The sequence below is a fragment of the Carettochelys insculpta genome, chromosome 3, assembly GCF_033958435.1.
Source record: "Carettochelys insculpta isolate YL-2023 chromosome 3, ASM3395843v1, whole genome shotgun sequence".
NCBI classification, from domain to species: Eukaryota; Metazoa; Chordata; order Testudines; family Carettochelyidae; genus Carettochelys; species Carettochelys insculpta.
The window spans coordinates 152,325,355-152,348,315 of record NC_134139.1 but is presented as its reverse complement, the minus strand read 5'-3'; the positions used below and the strand labels follow the sequence as shown (position 1 = coordinate 152,348,315).

Sequence of the window (22,961 nt, the reverse complement as noted above, 5' to 3'; positions counted from 1 at the left end):
CCATCAAATCCCTGGTACAAGTAATGACGTACAGCCCCACAGTCCCACTCCTAACATGTCTATAACTGTTGGGGCATATGGCAACCACAACGTTTGTAGTACAGAACGCCAGGCTGCATATGCGAGGCCTGCAGCATTGGTTGGCAAGCGTTTGCAAACCAATAGCCCATACCATCCACAGGGTAGTATCACCCACAATGGAGGTGCGAAGGTCACTGGCATGGTGGGCAGACCCCAAGAACTTACTAGTAGGGGTGCCCTTTCGCCAACCACAAATTACCGTTTTTCTCATGACAGATGCATCCCATATGGGATGGGGAGCGCACATCGGCAACAAGGTTACTCAAGGGTTATGGTCCTCCATGGAAAAGACAGTGCATATAAACATACTAGAGCTCAGGGCAGTGTTCAATGCATGCAGGCGTTTTCAAAACTACCTGCACGGCAAAGTAGTCGGGATAAATACCAACAACACCTCCACCATGTTTTATATCAACCAACAAGGAGGGGGCAGATCTCATGCGCTCTGCGCGGAGGCTGTCTGGTTGTGGAACTGGTGCATTGCCAACAATATAACCCTAAAAGCCTCATACTTGCCGGGTGCCCACAACACAAAGGCAGACCAGCTCAGCAGACACTTTGTGCTCACGCACGAGTGGCAGATCCGTTCCGACCTGCTCCAACGAGTGTTTCACAATGGGGGTTTCCCCACATCGATTTATTTGCCACTCACAACAACAAGAAATGCCCTCAGTATTGCTCCAGAGAGGGCCTAGGGCAGGGATCCTTGGGGGACGCCTTCATGATCCCGTGGAAGGGCCCTCTACTCTATGCATTCCCTCCCACAACACTCATCCACAAGGTTTTGGAGAAAGCCAAAAGGGAGAGAGCACACATGATACTCATAGTCCCAACCTGGGACCGACAGCAATGGTTCCCTCTGCTCCTGTGCATGGCATGCCGCCAGCCATTTCCCCTACCAGCAGTACCAGACCTTCTCACGCAGGCTCGTGGGTCCATAGTGCATCCACATCCTCAAGGACTCCGCCTACAGGCATGGCTAATCCGTGGCTCAGTGCCCTAGAGAGCACCTGTTCGGAAGGAGTGAAACAAGTCCTGGAATGCAGTCGGAGGACCTCCACCAGAAGGACTTACGAGCAGAAGTGGACATGTTTTACCTCCTGATGCTCTTCCAAGCAATTAACCCCTCTGGACTTCCCTATAACTGTAATTCTAGACTACCTGCTGGAGCTCAAATGAGACAGACTCTCTCTGTCCTCACGGAAGGTCCATCTCGCGGCTATATCAGCTTTTCAACACAAAGAGAAAGGGCCAACCATATTCGCCCATCCGGTTGTCACTAGGTTCCTAAAGGGGTTGGCAAACCTATACTCCCCTCGGAAACCACTACTGCCGTCGTGGAGTTTGGACTTGGTCCTCCACACGCTGTCGGGACCGCCCTTTGAGCCATTGGCTACAGTCCCCCTCCGGTTACTTACCACGAAGACAACCTTCCTTCTTGCGATTACGTCAGCCCGCAGGGTGAGTGAACTTGCAGCAATAATGGCGACACTGCCCTGCACAGTGTTCTCAAAGGAAGCGGTGACCTTACGATTACACCCAGCCTTCGTTCCAAAGGTCTCCTCAGAGTTCCACATTAACGAACCAATAGTGTTACCCTCGTTTTATCCTAAGCCTCACAACTCCAGCAAGGAGGCACGGCTGCACTTACTAGATGCGAGGAGGGCGTTGGCCTTTTACATAAACACCACTAAGCCCTTCCGGAAAACGGACAGATTCCTGGTGTCCCTTGCACCCAGGTTGAAAGGGGAAGGCCTATCCTCACAAAGGATTTCAAACCACATCGTATCCTGCATAAGACTGTGTTATGAGCTTCGCAAGACTGCTCTGCTAGTTCCGCCCAGGGCTCACTCCACTAGAGTGATGGCAGCATCGATGGCCTTCTTCAAGGGAATCGCGCTAAGAGACAGCTGCAGAGCGGTGACTTGGTCATCCTACAACACCTTTGCCAAGCACTATGCCATGCACCGGGTGTTTGATGAGGATACACGCCTGTGGACAGCAGTCCTTTCAAGGGCAAGCTGCACATAAATCGGGTACCCACCTCCTGTTTTGGGGTCACTGCTGGATAGTCACCTACTGTGGAGCACCCACGGGGACCACTTGAAGAAGAAAGAGAAGTTACTCACCTGTGTAGTAACGATGGTTCTTCGAGATGTGTCCCCGTGGGTGCCCACTACCCACCCATTCCTCCCCACTTTGGAGCTCTGTTTAATGTTTTTCAGAGGCATCCGGAGCGGTTGATCAGGAACTGGCGGGGACCGGATCGCGCACGTGACCATAAGCGTGCGAAGGACCGACACGCATTGGCGCATGCGCGACCCAACGGAGACTGCTGGAAATTTCTGATCTGCGGTGCCGGGGCAAGCCCGACACCTACTGTGGAGCACCCACGGGGACACATCTCGAAGAACCATCGTTACTGCACAGGTGAGTAACTTCTCTTTCTGCTTCATTTCCTTCTTCACGCTTTATCTACGAGGTACTTAGGTTGCTCTGAGTTCAGTTTGAACTTTGATTATCTCAATGAGGTAGTGTTAAGTGTCCACAGGATGCAATATTTGAAGGTTTTGAAAACTGTTTCTGTTCCACTTTGAAGTCATAACAGAACTTTTCAGCTGTTTCTGCGTGAACAGATATGTGTGGAAGACACTGACAAGGGAGAAAGACAGGGGTTAAGGGATTGGGCTGGAGTACAGAAGATCCATGATTCAAGTAGGTACTGTGGCTGAGCCAGGGTGAACTGTGATGAAAAATTCTGCTTTCAGTCAAGCTATGCAGGAACTTGAGTAAGGGTGTCACACTTGCCCGGTAAGTACCTTAATCACCAGGCTACAGAGCATCAGAGCAAGTCATTTTCTGAACCCTGGATCCCAAAACCTTCCTGACGAAATGTCTGTCAAAACTGATAGTCCCCCTGAAGCATGTTTTTGAGCTACCAACTTCACACAGCTTGACTTTATAAAATGACTACTCCTCATTATTCCATAGATGGAATTCTCATAAAGTTCTGTTGGAACCAGAAAATTTTCAGAAATCTGAAGCAATCAGTTAACGTTACAGACTGTAGATTTCTTTAGGTAACATAAGGAATGAGGTAGCAGCTGTATTTTGCATTGGACTTCATGACTACTGACTATATTTCCCTGCAACATACTTAGCATTTTAGCAGCAAGAAACCTCAATATCTAACAATTATTTGAGATGCAAATGGGATACAAATATTTATTTAACTTGAAGATAAGTTGATCAGTTTGTAAAAAAGTTAATTAAAAGTGGAGTGAAATAAAACTAACTATTTTTGTGGATCAGTGTTGTATCACATGGATCCAGAGAACAGGCATTGAAAGTTATACAGTTTAGGTAGGTTACCATACGGCATTCTTTTGCGCTGATTGTCTGAGGCTGATAAATGCTAGTCCCTGAAGCATAATGTAACACTTGTTTTTTTTGGTAAGCGGGAATGTGGAGGAGATAGGTTCATTAAAATTGATGCAAAATGTAAGAAAAAGAATATCTGACTCCCCTGGGTCTTTCTGTAGTTCTGAGGCAGGTGTTCTCAAACATCATCACACCATGACCTACTCTGACAGCAAAAAGGTTATGTGATCCTAGGAGAAGAGAGATGAAGCCTGAGCCAAGTCCAAGTGATCTGGGGTAGGGGGAGGCACAAAGCTGAAGCTCAACCACTTCAGGCCCACGCAGGTGAGGTGGCCTGTAATCTGAGTCTTGCCACCCAGGCTGAAGCCCTTGGGGCTTCAGTTTCATTCCTGAGCAGTGGGGCTCAGGCCCCAACCTTACTTAGTTGAGTCTGGTTGGACTCAGACTTCAGCTTCAGCCCTGTACCCCAGCAAGTCTAATGGCAACTTGTTAAAATAGGGTTCGGGTCCTATAGCAGGGCACCTCTCACCTCTCATGTGTGGCCCTAACTGGACAATTGTACGTGTCTGCACTGACTCAGTTCAAAGGGTTTGTTGACACTCAACCCTCCAGCTAAGTCATGAACAGTGTACAGCAATCAAACCACTTCCAGGATACACTTTTAGCAGGTGTCCTACTTGATGCCCCCTGTATTATCTCTGAGTTCAGTCTCTTTCCCACAGTCAATACCCAATTGAGCAGGGAGTGGTGGCTTCAAAGCTTCCCCTCGTGGGTGGACAGAGTCCTTGGTCTTAGGTTAGGTCAGGGATCTGCGGCTCTCAAGCCACATGCAGCTCTTTAAGGAATTCTTTGTGGCTCCCAACACTGTAATTACAAAATAAAAGAAAATCCTCCTGATTATTTTTGATAACTGAAGAATGTCTAAAAGCCCAACAATGAACAACTCATATCTAAATAGTCAAAAAAAAAAAAAAAAAAAAAGTGATTTTGAAACATTGGATAACTACCCCTTTAATATGTATAGGGTACTGTATCTGTGTTTTGACCATGTTGCTAATAAAGCCTTGATTTTGCAAAAGGAAAGGGAAGTTTGCAATATTCCTGTTGTGAAAAGCAACACACATTTTAAAAAAGAAAACTGAAAGTAAACATGAAGTGAAATTGGCATAATTAAAGTGGGGCTGGAAAGGCTTCAAAAAGTAAAAGATGAAGACAGAATTTCAAAGTGAATGGATTCAATCCTTCACATTTATATAAAGTTCAACTGGACTCCCTTGATCTCTCATTTGCAATGAGAAATTCTCCAAGAATAAAAAATGCAACCTCAAGAGGCCTTTTGTCAAAAAACACAGTACTCTTGCTGAACAGTATCCAGCTGGAAATGCCAGGAAAAAAAGCTGTGGAGGAGCTGCTACACAAAGCAGAGCAAAGTAAGAACATGCTCACTAAATGGGTGAAATCACCAACTAGTTTAACTGTGGCTAGTTTTGTGGCAACTCAAGAGATTGTGAAATGAGGAGAGCCATTCATGGGTGGCAAATATAGAAAAGAATGTGTTATCAAAGTATCAGAGCAGCTGAGCAGTGATTTCAAAACTAAAACCGAAATTGTTCAAAATCTAGCATCCTACAGAGAGAGAGAAGGTTCAGCAGTGAAAGTCAGGAAGACAGTGCTACACACAAGTAAAGTCTGAGGAAGTAGAATATGTAAAAAGTTTGTGAATGTCCTGCAATAAACACAAATCACATCACAAATCATTGTGTGTGTGCTGTTCTTAAAAAATAGGGGTTATAAAAATATTTATTAAGGACTGTCTCATATTCACATGTATTGTGGCTCTCGAATTATTGAGATTTTTACTGAATTTGAAAAATTGGCTCTTCCTGCTGTTTTGGTTGCCACCCCTTGGATTATGGCTCGACCATCTGTCCAACACCACTTACCAAGAGAAATCTAGTTTCTCCTGAGCTTTTTACGTGGAGCTCTCCATGGTGCTGCTTCAACTCCAGTAGCCAGTCCTGGATGACTCCCACCACAATGAACTGACTCTGTTCCAGCACCTCTTCTTGGCCAGCAGTTGGCTGCTTCTTCCAGCCCACACTCTAGCCTCCCTTGGAGTACTTCTGTATGGTCACTGGGATGGGGTGTGGCAAAGCTGCAAGCCTCCAGCAGGGGGCTTCTGGGCCCAGTACACACTGTCACAGACCCCCTGTGACCAAGCAAATGTACCTGAATTCTCTCTGTTCATCGGCCAAAAGCCTTTTTGGCAACTCAGCTCCCCAGCCCAGTCAGATACCCCCTGGCGAATCACACAAACCCCTTCCAATGTACACCTTTAGGAAGGCCCGTCTTAGTACCCTTTCTAGTGTCTCTGAGTCTGTTCCTCTTTCTGACAGAGAGTGGCGCTCCCAGGGCTTCCCCTCCTAGAAACAACATCCTTTCCCTTACCTGAGGGCTTTATCTCAGCATGCCAACATATTCCCTCAGTCTCCACTAAGCTCTCCACTTGGAGCTATCTGCAGTGTTGCTGTCATCTCAACCAGGCAGTCTTGCAGGCTGCACAGCTTGAAGTCTCCAGAGGCATTAGGTAGAACAAGTTTAGAAGTTTTGCATGATTTTACACTTCACTGTAATTAAACAGTCCATGAAAAATCAGCGTAATACTGATGAACATAAATAATAGCCACTGCAATGTGATTGATTATTTTGTTGCCTAAGCTTGTGCACACTGTTTCTCTGTGTCACCTTTAAGGGGACGCAACATTTTTTTAAAATATGTGTAGAGAGAAAGGAGTGTTTTTGCATCTTGTTTTATGTAAACTGTGGACTCTTAAACTCATTAATGGCTCCTGTAGTCAGAAACTCTTTAACATTGTACTGAGCTTGTATAGACCAATGCAGTACTCGATACTAGCCCTACGCTGCAGAGGTTTGTTTTGATGACAACAGCTCTTATGAGCTTGCTTGGTGTCACCATTGTAGAATATTTGACACTGCAGAATAACTTGGCTTACAATCGGAATGCAAGAACCATTGGGAGTTTTCTGCACCAGAGTGGATTTCTGATTGACTTATGAGTTTGCCACTATTTCAAGTGGGACTTTGGTGAGCTACTAGATTCCAGTTGTTCCTGTTTAACTGATGCTGCTATTTTTACTGATGCTGTTGTGTTTGCTGAATTTCTTTGGTTTCTACTCCACATGTTGCAGTAAGGAACAGGTAAACAAGTGCTGCTGTAACACTGATGTTATAGACATATGTAAAATAATTCATATATGCAGTGTGATTTAGGAAAGGTCATGTCCTCAGCATGTAAAATATTAACTGTAGTCAATTTTCAGCTTAAACAGGAGCTATAGGGCCAGGGCTGGGGATGTTTTACAGTTATGCTCTTGTTTTAAAAACATGCATGATATATATAATTTGGTATATTAGTGACGTGGCATGATTTTTCAGACGAGTGAAAATTTAGAAAATACACACTAAAAGTTAAATGCAGCTGTGAAAAAATAATATTAATCTCATTGACAACTCATAAATATGTTGGAAAAGGATTCAGGAGATGAACCATCAGGAAACTAATTGTTATTCAGGAATATTATTTTTAGCTTATTGTTTTGGCCGAAAACAGTTAAAGTGTCCCCTGACTCTTGCTATGGTTAATAGATTTCATAGCCTTCAGTTATTCAAATTGGAATATGCTTCAACTTTCATACCGTGTATGATTTTGGAAAATATTTGTATTGTAATATATGTAAAAAGGGACATTGATTCATGATTATGATGATTTTTGAGATGTTATTTCAATAGCACCATGTGTATGTATCATATATTATGAAACAGAGAAAGGAAGAGTTCATTTCCTAAAGAACTTACAGTCAAAATTAGGTCAAGATTAGGAGGTGATAACACAGGTTAGCCCCAGAATTAAAACATAAGAGTTTGCTACAAACAAACGCCTGTGCTGGGCGTCTCAGAGACTGGGTTAACTGACTGGGGTTTGTGGAATTAGCTCTGCAATCAGTGGAGATACTTTCATTTGGGCCTTAACCCAGGCTATGAGATCTTCCTCTACTCTATGTGTTTCAGAACCCAGAGTCCAGCCTGAGAGGGAACATCTATACTGCCATTTTTAGCTCTGCTCACGTGTGAGCCCTGGCCAGTTAATGTGGGCTCTGAGACATACTGCCATGGAGTTTTTAGATATGCCCTTGGAAAGATGTCTCCTTGAGGGCTGCAGAAAGTTTTGAGAATTACAAATAATTTACAAACACACACCCAACACACACTCCTCTGTAGTTTATTACCCTCCTTTATAAGTGGATTTTGACAAGTGCTGTAAAGAAGATGGTAGCCTTGTAGAAGGGATAATGAAGGGAATTTCAAGAATAATGGTTGACTAAAAGAAAACATGGAGGAGGAAACGAAAGAGCGCTCATGGTTTGTCTTTTACAAGATTTTAATCCTGTTAGTTAATGTGTTAAAACAATTAAAAACACTATTGTGAAATCCTGGTCTTATCGCAACAAATGAGCATTTTCTGTTTTCATGAATGGAGCCAGAATTTCACCCCTATGTCAAAAAGCTCAAAAGTGACACTCAGGCATATGCTACACTACAGCATGAATAATGTAGCTGGAGTCAATGTGCCTTAAGTCAAGTTATTGTTGATCTACAGTGTGGGGGCTTGATGGGAGATACTCTTCTATTGACTGTCCTTACTTTTTTCTTTACTAGACCTGCTAAATTGACCACTGATGGATTGATCGCAGAGCATCAATCCCTATCGTAGTGTAGATAAGCCCCAGTGGTAGGCTCAGATAAGCATCTTTATCTGCAGGACAACAGATGAACAATTATAGCAATTATAGCACTCCAAGTTGTGGAGTTCCTTAATGAGAGAGAGGGTGCAGGATTTCTTTTAGGATGCAGTTAGGAGACGATGAAAATTTTTGGTGGGTTGATTTTGGGGAGCAGAGGGAAATGCAGTTATAGTAGTGGACAAGGTAGATATTTTTTCAGGAAGCAAGAATAAGGCAAATATCATGAGGGCCAAAGACTCAAAGATGTGGTCATCCTGGTGTGAGCTCATCAAGCCTGCACAAATAGTAGTGATGGAGAGTAATGCACATGTTATATAATAAACAGCAACAAAACATGATTTGTTCATATTACAATGTGAGCTAAGGGACGTCACATCTTCTTCATACTCCTTTTGTTTAGTGTGGTGTTTATTTTAATCTTATCTTCCTCTTTCTTCACTGTTACACTTATCCAACTCTTCTTCCTGGTGTCAGTGCTGGTATTTCTTCACAGCTTTCTCTACCCACCTTTCACCCACTGCAGTTATTTCAGTTAAGTGAAAAAGAAAGAGGCAGCCAGGTGAGATCCATAATTAGTACAAGGTGTTCCACTGTAATTTACAGGGTTTGAAGTCCAGGTTCATGAATGAGGTCTCTTGGCTTCTCCTGTCTTCAGCAACAGAACACCTTCTGATGATCTAGGGAATCTGCTGTGGCCAGGGGAAAGAAAGGGGCTTTATAAGGAGCTCTTCCTTTTGGTGTTAGTGAGAGCATTTCTGTTGATTCAAGACACTGGGGCAGATCCAAGTTTCATGATTTCTCCTGCTTCCAATTGCAGCAGGATAACAAATTACTTCAGCTAGTTAGACTGAGCAAGCCACATTCTAGAGACTGATTCTTATGGCCTTCCTGCCTATAAGAACAATAGTGTTAGTTCACCATGCATCTCTTTTGTTTCAGTTAGTAGTTTGCCATCAATGGTCCTTGGAGTTGGGAGGAATTCTTGCCCAATCATCCAGCTTGTGTCACTCCTGTTAGAAAAGAGACATTAATAAATTTGATGCCCACTGACACTGGGATCAACTCTCATGTCAATTCACAGGCATGTGATGTTTTCTCCCTAAAAGACGTAACTGTTCAAACACAACATACAATTTTTTTTAGTGGAAGTTGAATCTCTGAAAAGCTGCTTGCTGGAGCTCAAGTAAGCCTTATAAAAATCCCAGACATGGGGATGTGTACTTCTGTGAGATTAGACATATATACTATCAAAATGGATTTAACTTTTCTCTTTTTCAAAACTTTGAAATAATTTTAAAATCTGTTTCTTAAATCCCTTTGTGTATGTTTACGTCTGCTGAATGTTTTTGTCTGCATCAGAGGTATACCTAAACCATTAAGTTTCCACCTAGAGTTTTAGATAAATTTGATTTACATTTGGGATGCCTGGAACTGGGTTAATCGCCTTTCTGCATGGGTTCCATTGCTTGAGAACAAATAACTGTTCTGACCTAATTTTGGGGTGCTGAGTTCAAAAATTATATCCATTTTTGCCGATGCTGTACAGATTTTCTGAAAACTTAAGTTTACTTTTTCAAAAAAAAATGCTACTATAATGGTATACATTATATGCAGTGACTTATTTTCAAGAACTTACATGCAAAAATACTGCTATTTCTGCTTGGTTGTGTCTACATAGCCCAAAACTTCGAAATGACCATGCAAATGACCATTTCAAAGTTTACTAATGAAGCACTGAAATACATATTCAGCGCCTCATTAGCATGCGGGCGGCCACGGCACTTTGAAATTGACGCAGCTCACAGCCACGCGGCTCGTCCAGATGGGGCTCCTTTTCGAAAGGACCCCGGCTACTTCGAAGTCCCCTTATTCCTATCTGCTGTTAGTTTGGTTTCATTATTTCAGCAGGGGCAGGACAGGGAGCTGCAAAAGGAGTCAGTGGTGACAGTGTGCAGAGCTGCAACTGACTCCTTAAAGAGCCTCATGTGACTCCAGATCCGCAGGTAGCTGACCCCTGGACTAATACGTCTACAGCTGGTGCACCATTTCAGCATGTTATCTGTTCCACCAAATATTGTCTCTATTTAAGTACATTTCTATGCAGAATCAGGATTTGTAGCAGCATTTCTGGGCAGATTATTTCCACTATTCAAGATCATTTGGAAGTCACTGTAAATGTGGCAAGAATGCTGCAGAAATCTTTTTTGAGCCTGGATGCCTCAGGCAAAGCCATATTTCACCTCTGCAGTTGAGATAAATCCATCATTTTTGCTACTTACCTCATATCTGCCCTGCTGATTTAATGGAAGGATATTACCCAAATGGTCACATTTGCTCTTAGGAGAGGCATAACATATTATTAGGGCAAAATATTTTCCTGAAGATATCCATTATCCTTATTTTACGGGGACCTTTTCCATTATAACCAGTTTTTGATAGTTGTAAATCAGGAGGAATATATTATAATGTCAGGAAGCATAGGAATGAGTATTATAATTAAATAGATGAGGATAGTTGGTTTTGTTTATCTTCACATTTTGACTGGAGACTGGAGCAGATACTATACATTAAATATGCTATGAATTTATTCCAGTTAACCTAATAAAACTGCAAATCAGCTCAATCTCCCACAGGCTGGTATTATTAATTACACTGTAGGAAAGATAACAACAGAGAATATATTTTATCATTGACAGGACAAAACATTTTGTATTTTTTTCAGCAAGAAGATTGTGATGAATATGCCTTTATATGTTTCACTCCATCATTCATCATAGTTGTAACACAATGTATTTTTCGTCACATACCCAGGAGTAAGTCATAATCACTGATCATTAATTTCTTTCACATTTTAATGTAGAAAATTATGCAGCGTAACTTTTTGATATGCTTATTTTCATAGGATATCTTTTTTGAGAACTGCTCCTTAATTTTAAAACACCATTTAAAACTTCTTTATAAAGTATTCATTGGGCTCATCTACACTAGCCCCCTCCTTCAAAGGGGGTGTGTAAATGGGCTGGATCGGTGAATAGCACTGATGTGCTGTGCTGCATGTGCAGTGTTGTAAATTCCTCTCTAGAGAACATGTCCCTGGCCATGGGCTGTGAGGTTTGTGTGTCTTCCACCACCCTTTACCAGATGGCCTCAAGGTTTCAAGCATTTTTAAATTAAAAGCTTTATTTTTATTGATTTAACAGTGTTCCCCACTAATCCGCTTAGAGATAAAAATGAAATGTAAAAAGATTTATTATAAAAATTAGTGTTAGAGCGACTATACAATACAGGTATAATACAAGGTATAGGTGGTGACCGTTAGGGTCACCCGTTACTTATGCATATGCATGAGCTAATTGACTATTCATGAGCATTGGTTCAAATTCAAATGCACGGATTGGACCATTTATGATGCTCATGAATATGTAAACGGAATGTGCATCCTGGTTGCCGGGGCAACGCAGGTGCGGACCTGACACCTGCGAGTGTTCAACCAGGTCCGCCCTGGCTCTATAAATTCTGGAGCCCAGCCCCGGCGTTCTCAGTCCGTCGGGGAGCAGCAGAGGAAGAGGACAACGGACGGAAGAGCAAAAAGGGACCGAGTTCAGAGCTGAACTCAGCTTTAAGCTGAAGATTCGACTGAAAGTGCTGAAGCAAACCTGCGTGTCAATCTACGCACCCCAGCCGCCACGGGACGCAGAAGCCTTTTCGAAGAGCTCCGGCTAAGAAGCCTTTTTGAAGAGCTCCGGCTAAGAAGATCAGAAGAACTGAACTGAACTCACTGTAAGCCCTCAGATTTTACCTGAGGCAGGCTCACCAGGCAGACGGCGCCGGCAGGTGCCCTGCCTGGTGAGCCGCTTAAGCGGCGGCCTCTGCTGGCCGGCAGCGGAGCCGCTGCCGCTTTTCTGCCAGGGGTTTTTGTTACCCACATCGGCCTTTTCCCCTGGCCTCCTCTTTTCTCTCCTATCTTTCCTATCTGCCTGCCGCGGCTGCCAGTAAAAAGCGCGCCGTGAGGGCCTTCTTTCCTAGCTTGTTGTGGAGACCCTCGGGCCCGGCGCCCGGAAAGACAGAACAGGAGGATAGGTATTTACCATCTGATCCCCACAAACACTAGGTCAATTGGTTAAATTCAAATGGAGTTAGGTTTTATCTTTTTCATATTGTCAGTAACATTGTTATTGGTAGCATTAGGTATATTGATCCCTTGTTGCTGTTGTTACGCGCAAGGTAGATCAGAGAATAATATTGTTTAAAGTAAAGCGTCTTAGATTGTATAACCCTGTTCCCGGGGTTCTTTAACTGTAAAGCACAGGAGGCGGTCTAACTGACCTAGCCGTTTTACCTCTGCATTCAGTATAGAAGATTAGATTGAGGTTTTATTTAAAGGGATCCAGAACTGATTGCTCTCTCCGCTGGGTAGAGCTCACCCAAGTGGGGGTTGATGCACAAGGGAATAACCCAGTAAAGGAAAAACCCCAACTAGTATTCTACATATAATATTAGAACAATTGGAGGGAACAACCCAGTAAAGGGAAAACCCCATTACACAAATCCCTGCAGGGTAGTATAAGACCTTGGGCTATATCAATAAGACCCAGGGCATTAATTAATTATATTCTCATATTTTAAAAAGTCCTAAGGTAGTAGTCCGTGTGCTACTTCTGGAGGCCCCGTCTGCCTGGCCAGCAGGGGTAGCCTCACTTAGGCAATTAATAAATCCATCTGTTCCCCTGGGTTGCTGGGGGCCTAGGGTAGAACCAGCACCAGCCATTCTCGTAAGCGGGGAACGCGTTTGTGAGGAAAGAGCACTAAAGGGGGCGGGTGCCCCGAGTAAAGGGAAGTCAGTACTGTGTAGCTCCTCCTGGAACAAGGCAGTAAAGGGATTTTCTTATTAAGAGGAGACAACATAGGCAGTTCCAGGAGGCATCGTACTGCAGTCCTTTTAGATCCAAACTACCCATTAGGGCGTTGGGACGCTAAGGCGAGAGGAAATCAGTGTAGTCCTCGTTCATTACATTGAAGTCTTTTCGGACTAAAATATCCCATTCTGGAAGCCTGTTACCAGGGTAAATACCCAGGCATAAATATATTCTGAAAGCCCGTTACCAAATAAAATAACCTGGCATAATTATACATGAATACATAATATAAACATATACATATCAATATATAATATAAACACATCTACATAAATAGATACACATAAATATAGAAATATTTCTATCAAGTTCTGGCTTGTTCTTTTCCCTTACAGTGCACACACAAAGAAGAACACCGAGTTGTGTACCTTCGTGGAGTCACCCGTAAGTTGGAAGGGTTTAGTTTAGATCTTGTAACTGCAATAAAATACAACTAAGGGCTACTAGTCTGTTAATCCCAAATCCTGTGCTAAGACTTAGGGAGCAGGGAGATACATAGTTGTAGTTTTAGTAACATTTAAAAGACACAGTAAAAAACAAAGTATAAATAGGAAATAAATAAATAGGAAAGGAAAGTGTTATATTGTAAAATAACCCGGCTCTTGTTTAAAATAAAAACTGGTTTGTGGACAGTTGACCCCTCGTTTGTCGTCCTTTCTGGGGAACAACTAGGCTCCGTCACACACCCTGTAAAGCCCCTTTGGATCAGGTCCCGTTGACTTCGGTCCAGGTAGCGGGATAAAACCTGGGGTGGTGCTTGGTGGCTGGTGGAAAGACTTAGACAGCCTTATAGGCCTTTTGGTTGTCTCTGTGCTGGCCATTGCAGCTTGACCTGTGCCCACCTTTTCCAGACCGTTATGGCATCACGGACAGGATGTGTGACGTCAGGAGCCGTTTGTTTGTGTCCCTGAAAGGATGGGCAGATCCAGGTCAGGGAACTGGCCCACATCTTATTCCATTCCCAAGAGCCAGGGGATAGTAAAATAGAGTATAATTTCAACTTTGAGGGCGTAGAAAACATTAGGAGCCTCACAGAGGCTGTTACCATACAGGGATTAGCTTGTCTCATTAACACCCACAAAAATCTTACGTTTTACCCCATAGATAAGCAACCACAAAAAGTGGAATATAGGAAGAAACCTGAGCACCTTATTAGCATAATTCTCACTGTGCAAAGTTTCAAGTTGCTAACTTCGAAAGGGCAGCAAGCTGTTTAGCTGCGGGCACGTCAAAGTACCTGTGCAACTTCGAAGTTCGCGTACTCCCAAAATGTTTTTAAACATTTAAGGGCACTTTGAAGTTGCGTGGGTACTTTGACCTGCCTGCGGCTACATGGCTTGCTGCTGCTTCGAAGTTAGCAACTTCGAAGTTCACGCAGCGAGAATTATGCTGATGAGATGCTGCATATGCAGCACAGCACCTCATTGCTATTCACTGATTTGGCTTGTTTACATGCCCCCTTCGAAGGAGGGGGGGCTAGTGTAGACAAGCCCATTTGGTAATTGGAAACATGTTCTTTTCTAAGTTGCTGAAATTGTTCTTGTTGCTTTACAATTGTTGGTAATAGAGACAGCAGTGAGAAAGTAAAGGATATGGTTTTCTTCCCTAAATTAGAATTATGAATGCCTGCTCTTAGTTTTGACTAGTATGCATAAATACACACTCACCGTTTAAATATTATTGTGTATTGGGTCTCCACCAATTATCCAGTTATTATAGGGTCTCCACCTCATCCAATCCTAAGTAACTTCATCAAATGTTATCTGATGTTAAATAAAACCGCTATCTGGAAATAGGAGCAACATAAAGGATTCCCACAGAAGAAACATTCCTAGGACTGAACTCCACTTTTTTTCATTATCCAGAAACAAGGGAGGGTCAGAGCCATGTTGAATTTTAAGCAGCTTAATAAATGGCTGAAGAAAATGAGATTCTGGATGGACACCCTATCTTCAACACCCACCCTTTACCTTACCCACAAAGCTCATTACCTAATAAATAAATGTTACTCTGTAAGGTGCTACAAGACTGCTTCTTTTTATGCTGTTTTTGATGGCATTCTGAATTGTCACAAAAGTAACCATGAAAAATTATTAAAAGTAAGAGTAGAGAGGGCATAAAAAAAGTTGAATCTACAAACAAAGTCAACACACCCAGGCTCTTTTCCCATTACATCGGGCTCTCTCTTCCCATGTGTTCCATTCTGCCCTTTCTCATTCTCCCAAGTGCTTTCCAACACCCTTTGCACCCATCCCGCTCATCGTAAAGTCAGATTCCATATTTGGGTGGTCCAAATACTCTGCCCAGTCAGTCATCTGTTGTCCAGTCCTGCACATGCCCCCCACCACACCCCCGTGAGGTGTGAGCTTATACATCCTTTCCTTCTTTCTCTCGAGTGCAGGCAGCATTCTCTCCCCTCTCTCTCAAAGTCTGATTGTGTGATTCCAGACTACTCTTGCTCCCTCATCCTCTACAACACATGTGCTGAGTTTCCTCTGTTCAACCGAATTGATTCATGATTGCCCCAACTTGTGTTATCACTAATCTCTTCTCTCGATGCATAGTGCAAGCTGCCTCTGTCTGTCTGGAACAAAAATAAAAATCACAGCCTTCAATTAATTCTGTTGACTTTATTTCCTGAGCCTGTAATGCTACTTTCTTCGGTGGCTTGTGTTGCATTTCTTTCTGGCTCCCTTTGTGTCTGTCATCTCTAAAGTACTCATCATCATTGCACACAGGCAGCCCTTCATACTTTCTTCCCTGCGGTTTGCTGTGGGCGCTGCCCCTGGGTGAACGGTAACCAAATGTCTCTTTTTAGTGGCAGCTTCCTCTAGATTTATAAATAACTTTTTAAAGGACTGGTACTAATGCTGAAAAGTATGAAAGGGGGCATTTTGTGATCACTGAAAGTCAAGCTGGGGCATGCAGCAAACATTCAGTGAAATACTGAGAAACTGAAGGTTTATGTACTTCAACACATTTTTATTTTCGAAGTGTTACTATATATATTGTTGTTCTTAAATTAAAACATTTAAAATCATTCAAATCATGGCATAAGGTATGCATTTGCTTCTTAGAATTATCATATATTAAAATTCATGCATACAGATGATGCATCCACACACATTTCTCTCTGTAGGAGATAACACATTTTTTTACATTCATATTCTTCCAGGTGACTTGGATTATTACTGGCTGGATCCTGCCACGTGGCACAGTAGAGAGACATCCCCTATTAGTTCGGTAAGAAATAGGCATGGTAGGTTTATAGGTATAAAATAAATTGCTAAATATTTTGTTAATTATTTCATTTGCATCACAGTGTTGCCTTCTAATCTTCAAATCAATGAAATTATGAATTTCAGCCTTATACGATGCTCACTGATATTAGAACGCTGTTCTAAAAATGATAAAATGTTTGTAGAAAATGAAGAGCAAAATCAACTAGAGATTTTCCATTTGAATATATATTAGAAAAATAATTTGACTAACTGAAACACAGATTTTCTGCAAATGAGGGATTGTATTTCATTCCATTTGGCTATCAGACTCAAATGATGTCAGTAGAATTTTTGCCATTGAAATCCATGGGAATAGTATCATCAGACTTTCACTATACAAAGAGCATATGTGAAATAGTTGAATAACTGAAAATATTATTTTACAGGACCGTTATTTATTTTTACAAGCTGAAATAAATCTAACAGCTTAAAATGCATTAAACTTCAAGTTTTGTAACTGCACCTGCACATTTTGGGTATTGAGATGACTTTATGATGAGGTAGGTAGTTGTAAATATTAATGAAGCAGGAGCAACTATAGCATTATAACAGAGAAGGTTGTGTGATAGACAATATACAGTGAACGATTATTTGGATTTATCTGTACTGTAACATAGTAATTTAGCTAATTCTATCTGTATATATAAAAAGAAGAAATTTCCATTCTTCTGCTTCTACTGATATTTTCTAATAGCATCCTGTAACATGGCAACCATCCAAAGAGGGAGATCGCTTAATTGGACGTGTTATTCTTAACAAGAGAACTACCATGCCAAAAGAGTCAGGTGCATTATTGGGGTTAAAAGTAAGTATTACAAAGGTTATGTTATATACTAGTGAAACTTCCATTAGTCTAATAGACAACAGTTTAGTGTGTTACAGCATATCATAGATATGCAGAAAATCTCCAACTGTGCTACCATTTGAGACAAGTTTTACACAGTTAAGTTTAAAAAAGAGTGGAATATACCTTTCTTCTCTATGTATTGGACAGGATCCTGAATTGGTGCAAATATATCAGATACTGCCCTCCACTGCCCTATGTGTGATAGGACCCCCTACTCTTCCTTGCTTGAATCTTAGCTTGACTTGTTATGTGTAGGACCCAACCAAATTTGGAGTCCATTTTGGTCAATTTTGGAATTATAGGATTTTTTTAAAATAAGAAGAGTCACTTCAGATAATTAAATGTAAAATTTCATGATGTAATTGTAGGGGTCCTGACCCAAAAAGGGCTCTTTCAGGAAAGGGAGGGGGTGGAGAAGTTCAAGGTTATTGTAGGGGGTGGTTACAGGGACCCAGACAAAAAACGCTGCACTTTAGATGCCCAGCTGTGAAGGCAGTAACAAAGTAAGGGTAGCAATACTGAAACCTCCCTATACTGACCTTGCAGCCCGCCTGCAATTCTCTTTTTTAACCAATAAACCCCAATTTAGAAAATACTGGTTTCCCCCTGTGAAATCTATAATATAGGTAAGAAGCACACCAACAAGCAGATTTCATGGTGAGGGAGACCAAATTTCACAGTTATGTTTTCCATGATCATGAATTTAGTAGGTCCCTAGTTATGTACCATAAAACAGACTCACCAGTGAGCTTAGCAGGTTGTTCTGTTGCATCCTTACAGCTAGTGTAGACTGCCTTAGATGCAATAATATATATCAGTGTGTTAAAATAAAGTCACCCACCACTGTGGCAAAGTGAATTAATGAAAAATGGCTTCTACTTTGGTGGGTAATGAATATTATATTGCATTTCATTATAAAACTCACTCAAAATACTCCTGGACAGATTCATTAGGACAACCCAGCCATTTTGCAAGGACCTATAAACCTAGCAAAATCAAAATATTGGATTTGCATTTCTTCTTTAAAAATAAATCTTTATGCTTGCATGTTGTATAGATATTTTTTTTAATGTGAGCATGTGGTTTTACTGGTGTCATTTCAATTCTTATTAATTTTGACAGAATATTTAAAATTCGAAATTGAGATTCTCAGCCCTGGGTAATATGTCTGAGCTGATAGTGACCTCTGTAGACAGAAGCAAAATCTATTTTATTGCTACACATCTTCACATACTGTAAAAATGTCAACATAATTTTGTCTTTTGTACTGATGTTATTCACTATCTTGGAGTGTCAATAATAAGACAATCAGCAATTTCTGTATGCTGAGAAGAAAGAAGTTTAGCTCTTCCTTGCCTGAGTCCTTTTGAGCAGGAGCATGTCATTTTCTCCATCAATGTATTGTGCACCCTTATTTGGAGAACACTCTTTCCATCTCTGTTGGACAGAGCATGGGAGGAGTCTGGGTCTTCTGCCTTACTTCTCTTACAGTATTCTGATGATAATATCAGTGTAATTTGTTAGCTGGTAATGAGATTGTCCCATTTATTATATTTGGATGCATTGCTCTCATCTATCCCCTAATACTGCAGTCAATACTTTTTAATTAAGAGTTTCAACTTTTATATGATTAGGTTTTAGCACTTCTGTATAGACTGAGTTTTCAGCTTCCACTCTATTTCTGTTCATCCCAAACTGTTATCCCCAGATTTGAGCAAAATATGTTTTCGTGATTATTGCCTCAAAACAACAGAGGTGATCATTTCTGATATTTGAAGTGCAATGTTACACACTCTAAATTAGACTGATTAAATGAGTGTTTTACGGATGAAATTTAAAGGGGATTTCAGGCTCTTCTCTCTTTCTATGTGACATAATTCAGACTTTTTTATGCAATACTCACCTTGTCATGAGCTCCATATAAAATACCACTGATTAAAAACAATACAATTAATTATGAATGACTGAAGCCCTAGTTTTAAAAATGGTATTAATGTGATTAGATAAACGATACAAGTTAAACTATTTACATTATATTCCTTAATATGTTTACAGTTTGTGGTTTGAAAACTCATGAATTTATGGTTATCCAGGTTGTTGGAGGAAAAATGACAGATTTAGGACGACTTGGTGCCTTCATTACCAAAGTAAAGAAGGGTAGTCTAGCTGATGTGGTGGGCCATCTAAGAGCAGGTAATTAAATCAACGATACTCACACAAAATCATGCTATTTTTTCTAAAATGCGATTGATAATGTTATGTGTTACATGAATAAGGTTCTTATGTAAGCATAGTAAATAATGAAAAATGTTTTATGGTAATGTAGATGGTTTTAATAACATGGCTACTATGTCACTACTTCCTTGGATCGATGTGCAGATTCTGCACAGTAATCATATAGCTGCTGAAGGCTCCACCTAGAGTTTTGCCAATAATAGAAATAAAATAGAGAGTGAATCGGTTTAGGGGAAGGGTGAGAAGATTTTTCAAATAAAATCATTTTATCATGAAAATTGTTGGTTAAGTAGTGCTCTGAATAAAATCAAGTGAACAAAAATAATAAAAAGTTCAATGCCACAAGGAGAGACTGCACCTGGATTTAATTCTGAGATTGGCAGCTGGGAGACAGTTAAGAAGGAAACTAAGTTTGGAAGTTAAGAGGAACGTGATGATTGTGACTGGCTGGGCAATGAAACTAGGAACAAGGGCAGAGACTGAGACTTGAATGAGGGAAACTGGACAAACAGACACATTTTAGTGTGTGGGAGAGAGGAGACAGATCGGACAATGAACCAGAATGCAGGGGAAGAACTAGGAGTGTCAAGGCAAAGAGATTGGGAAAAGCAGCTGAGGAGGGGAGATACAGGTAAACACTGAAATTAGATGAGGAGAGAGACTGGGAGATAGTGAGGGCAGGTAGGAGGAGATTAGAGGCTGAGTGGGGGAAGAGAGATTGGATGAGGAGCCAGGAGGGGTGAACAGAGGCCTGGCTTGGGGAAGCCAGCTGGTAAGATGTAGCTGTAGACAGCTGGGAAATGTCAAGGAGACTGCGACTGTAAGCGGAGAGTCTAGGAGTATGAGACTTGGGCTTCCTGGGTAAAGAGACTGGGAAGAGAAGCCTGAGACAGGCTAGGTGAATAAAATGAAATGGGAGGACATTTTGGAGGAGACAAAACAAAAGGAGTCAAACTTAGTGAGAGCCGCCAGGAAAGTCTGTGCTTTCCAGAGCCTGGAATGGAATCCACAGTTCTTGAAACTCACTACTCCTTTGCTATCAGCAAATATACATGAAAAACTGTGACAGTGGTTCACATCTCTTGTTACTCCTGGTTGACATAGAGGATGACAACCTATTATTATCATCAGTGACTCCATTAGTTTACCATGTACCATGGATCTAAAGTGTCCATACGTGTGTCAGTATGATACTATATGCTGATATTTTTCCAGTTTGCTTCCTATTTTTTTTAAAACAAATAAGCAATTATGCATACAAAAACTTTATTAAACCATAATTAAGACTGTAAAGGAAAACATTCAAATGTAAACATCAGAATTAGTAACTAGTAACAAACACTAGTAAACACCGGAATTAAAGTTGAGTATAGTAAATAGGATACTACTTAGTTTCCTGTGAATATCAAAGGTGGAGAAATTGTCCTTGTAATGCATAAGATATCAGTATCAGACAAAAATCTCAATAATTTTACATATTACAAGGACAATTTCTCCACCTTTGATATTCGTGGAAATGGTTGCCATCCCGTTTTATTAATTACTTCTGCCACAGGTCCTATTAATGACAGGTGACTTCCCCCCTCTTTGTTTTTCTTCATCTTTGTCTCCTTTTTCTTCTCCTACTCTTCCTCCCCTCAACCACCTCACCCCATATAAACCCTAGATTCTTATTTTGGCTCCAAATCTGAAGAAGGGGTCTTACCCACAAAACCTCATTACCTAATAAATAAAATTGTTAGTCTTCAAGGTGTTACAGGACTACTCGTTTTTGTGAAGCTACAGACTAACGTGCCTACTCCTCTGAGACATTATGGCTACGTCTACACGTGGAGCCTACATCGAAGTAGCCTATTTCGATGTGGCAACATCGAAATAGGCTATTTCGATGAATAACGTCTACACGTCCTCCAGGGCTGGCAACGTCGATGTTCAACATCGACGTTGCGCAGCACCACATCGAAATAGGCGCTGCGAGGGAACGTCTACACGCCACAGTAGCACACATCGAAATAAGGGTGCCAGGCACAGCTGCAGACAGGGTCACAGGGCGGACTCAACAGCAAGCCGCTCCCTTAAAGGGCCCCTCCCAGACACACTTGCACTAAACAGCACAAGATACACAGAGCCAACAACGAGTTGCAGACCCTGTGCATGCAGCATGGATCCCCAGCTGCAGCAGCAGCAGCCAGAAGCCCTGGGCTAAGGGCTGCTGCACACGGTGACCATAGAGCCCTGCACGGGCTGGAGAGACAGCGTCTCTCAACCCCCCAGCTGATGGCTGCCATGGAGGACCCCACAATTTCGACGTTGCGGGATGCGGATCGTCTACACGGTCCCTACTTCGACGTTGAACGTCGAAGTAGGGCGCTATTCCGATCCCCTCATGAGGTTAGCGACTTCGACGTCTCGCCGCCTAACGTCGAAGTTAACTTCGAAATAGCGCCCGACGTGTGTAGCCGCGACGGGCGCTATTTCGATGTTAGTGCCGCTACTTCGAAGTAGCTTGCACGTGTAGACACAGCTTATATGACTATCACTGAAAAATTATGTGTAAGTTTTTAACTCTTAGGTAATCAGAAATTTTACTTTTGGAGACTACTTTCATTTCTTGGCACTATACCAGTTTCTATATTATTTTGGAAATATTGAAAATACTGTACTGTTTGCAGTTCATAGCAGTATTTTGGGAAGAAGTATTGAGAGGGTCTTAAAAAGTCTTTCTAATATTTCCATAGTAGTATTTTTTACTTCAGTGAATTTCACTAAGAGATATGTAAGATTTTTATATATATATATATATATAGAGAGAGAGAGAGAGAGAGAGAGAGAGAGAGAGAGAGAGTGTGGGAAAAATGTGAAATAAGATAAAAATCTTTCTTTTTAAATCCAAGGGGATGAAGTTCTGGAATGGAATGGTAAACCCCTGCCTGGAGCTACAAATGAAGAAGTTTACAACATTATTTTGGAATCAAAATCAGAACCTCAAGTTGAAATTATTGTTTCAAGGCCTATTGGGTAAGACTGAAAAACCCCTTGCTTCTGAAGTGTAATCCACTACATGTATTAACAGGATTTTTAAAAAACTGATATATATCTACATATATTTTTAATGTACGCTAATATGTTAACATACTACTCAGCTTGAAAATTAACTTATAACCAGAGGCCTGATTGCAGCTCTTCTTGTAAGCGGACGTGGAGCTGGCAGAAAGTTCTAGATAGAGACTTACTAAAATACACATCCAAAGTGTATGGTCTGGGCCTCATGTTGACCAATGGAGGAGCTTCGTTGGGGGCTGGGCCAGGCCCTGTGCTGATTAGAGGAAAGGCTGGGGCTGGCTAGGTTATGGGGGCAGCTCTGTTGTGGGGACTGGAGTGGGCCCCGCAAAGGCTG

The 22,961-nt window shown here is 41.6% G+C and overlaps 1 protein-coding gene across 42 annotated transcripts in view; it reads left to right on the top strand.

Moving 5' to 3' along the window:
- RIMS1 (regulating synaptic membrane exocytosis 1) overlaps positions 1-22,961 on the top strand; it is a 423,063-nt gene that overhangs the window by 204,953 nt on the left and 195,149 nt on the right. For all 42 annotated transcript variants that reach the window (XM_074991019.1, XM_074991025.1, XM_074991017.1 and 39 more), the window contains 4 exons: positions 16,377-16,444; positions 17,177-17,287; positions 19,423-19,522; positions 22,459-22,582. In XM_074991019.1, the coding sequence (XP_074847120.1) occupies positions 16,377-16,444; positions 17,177-17,287; positions 19,423-19,522; positions 22,459-22,582 (403 nt within the window). The remainder of the gene's footprint in view (positions 1-16,376; positions 16,445-17,176; positions 17,288-19,422; positions 19,523-22,458; positions 22,583-22,961) is intronic.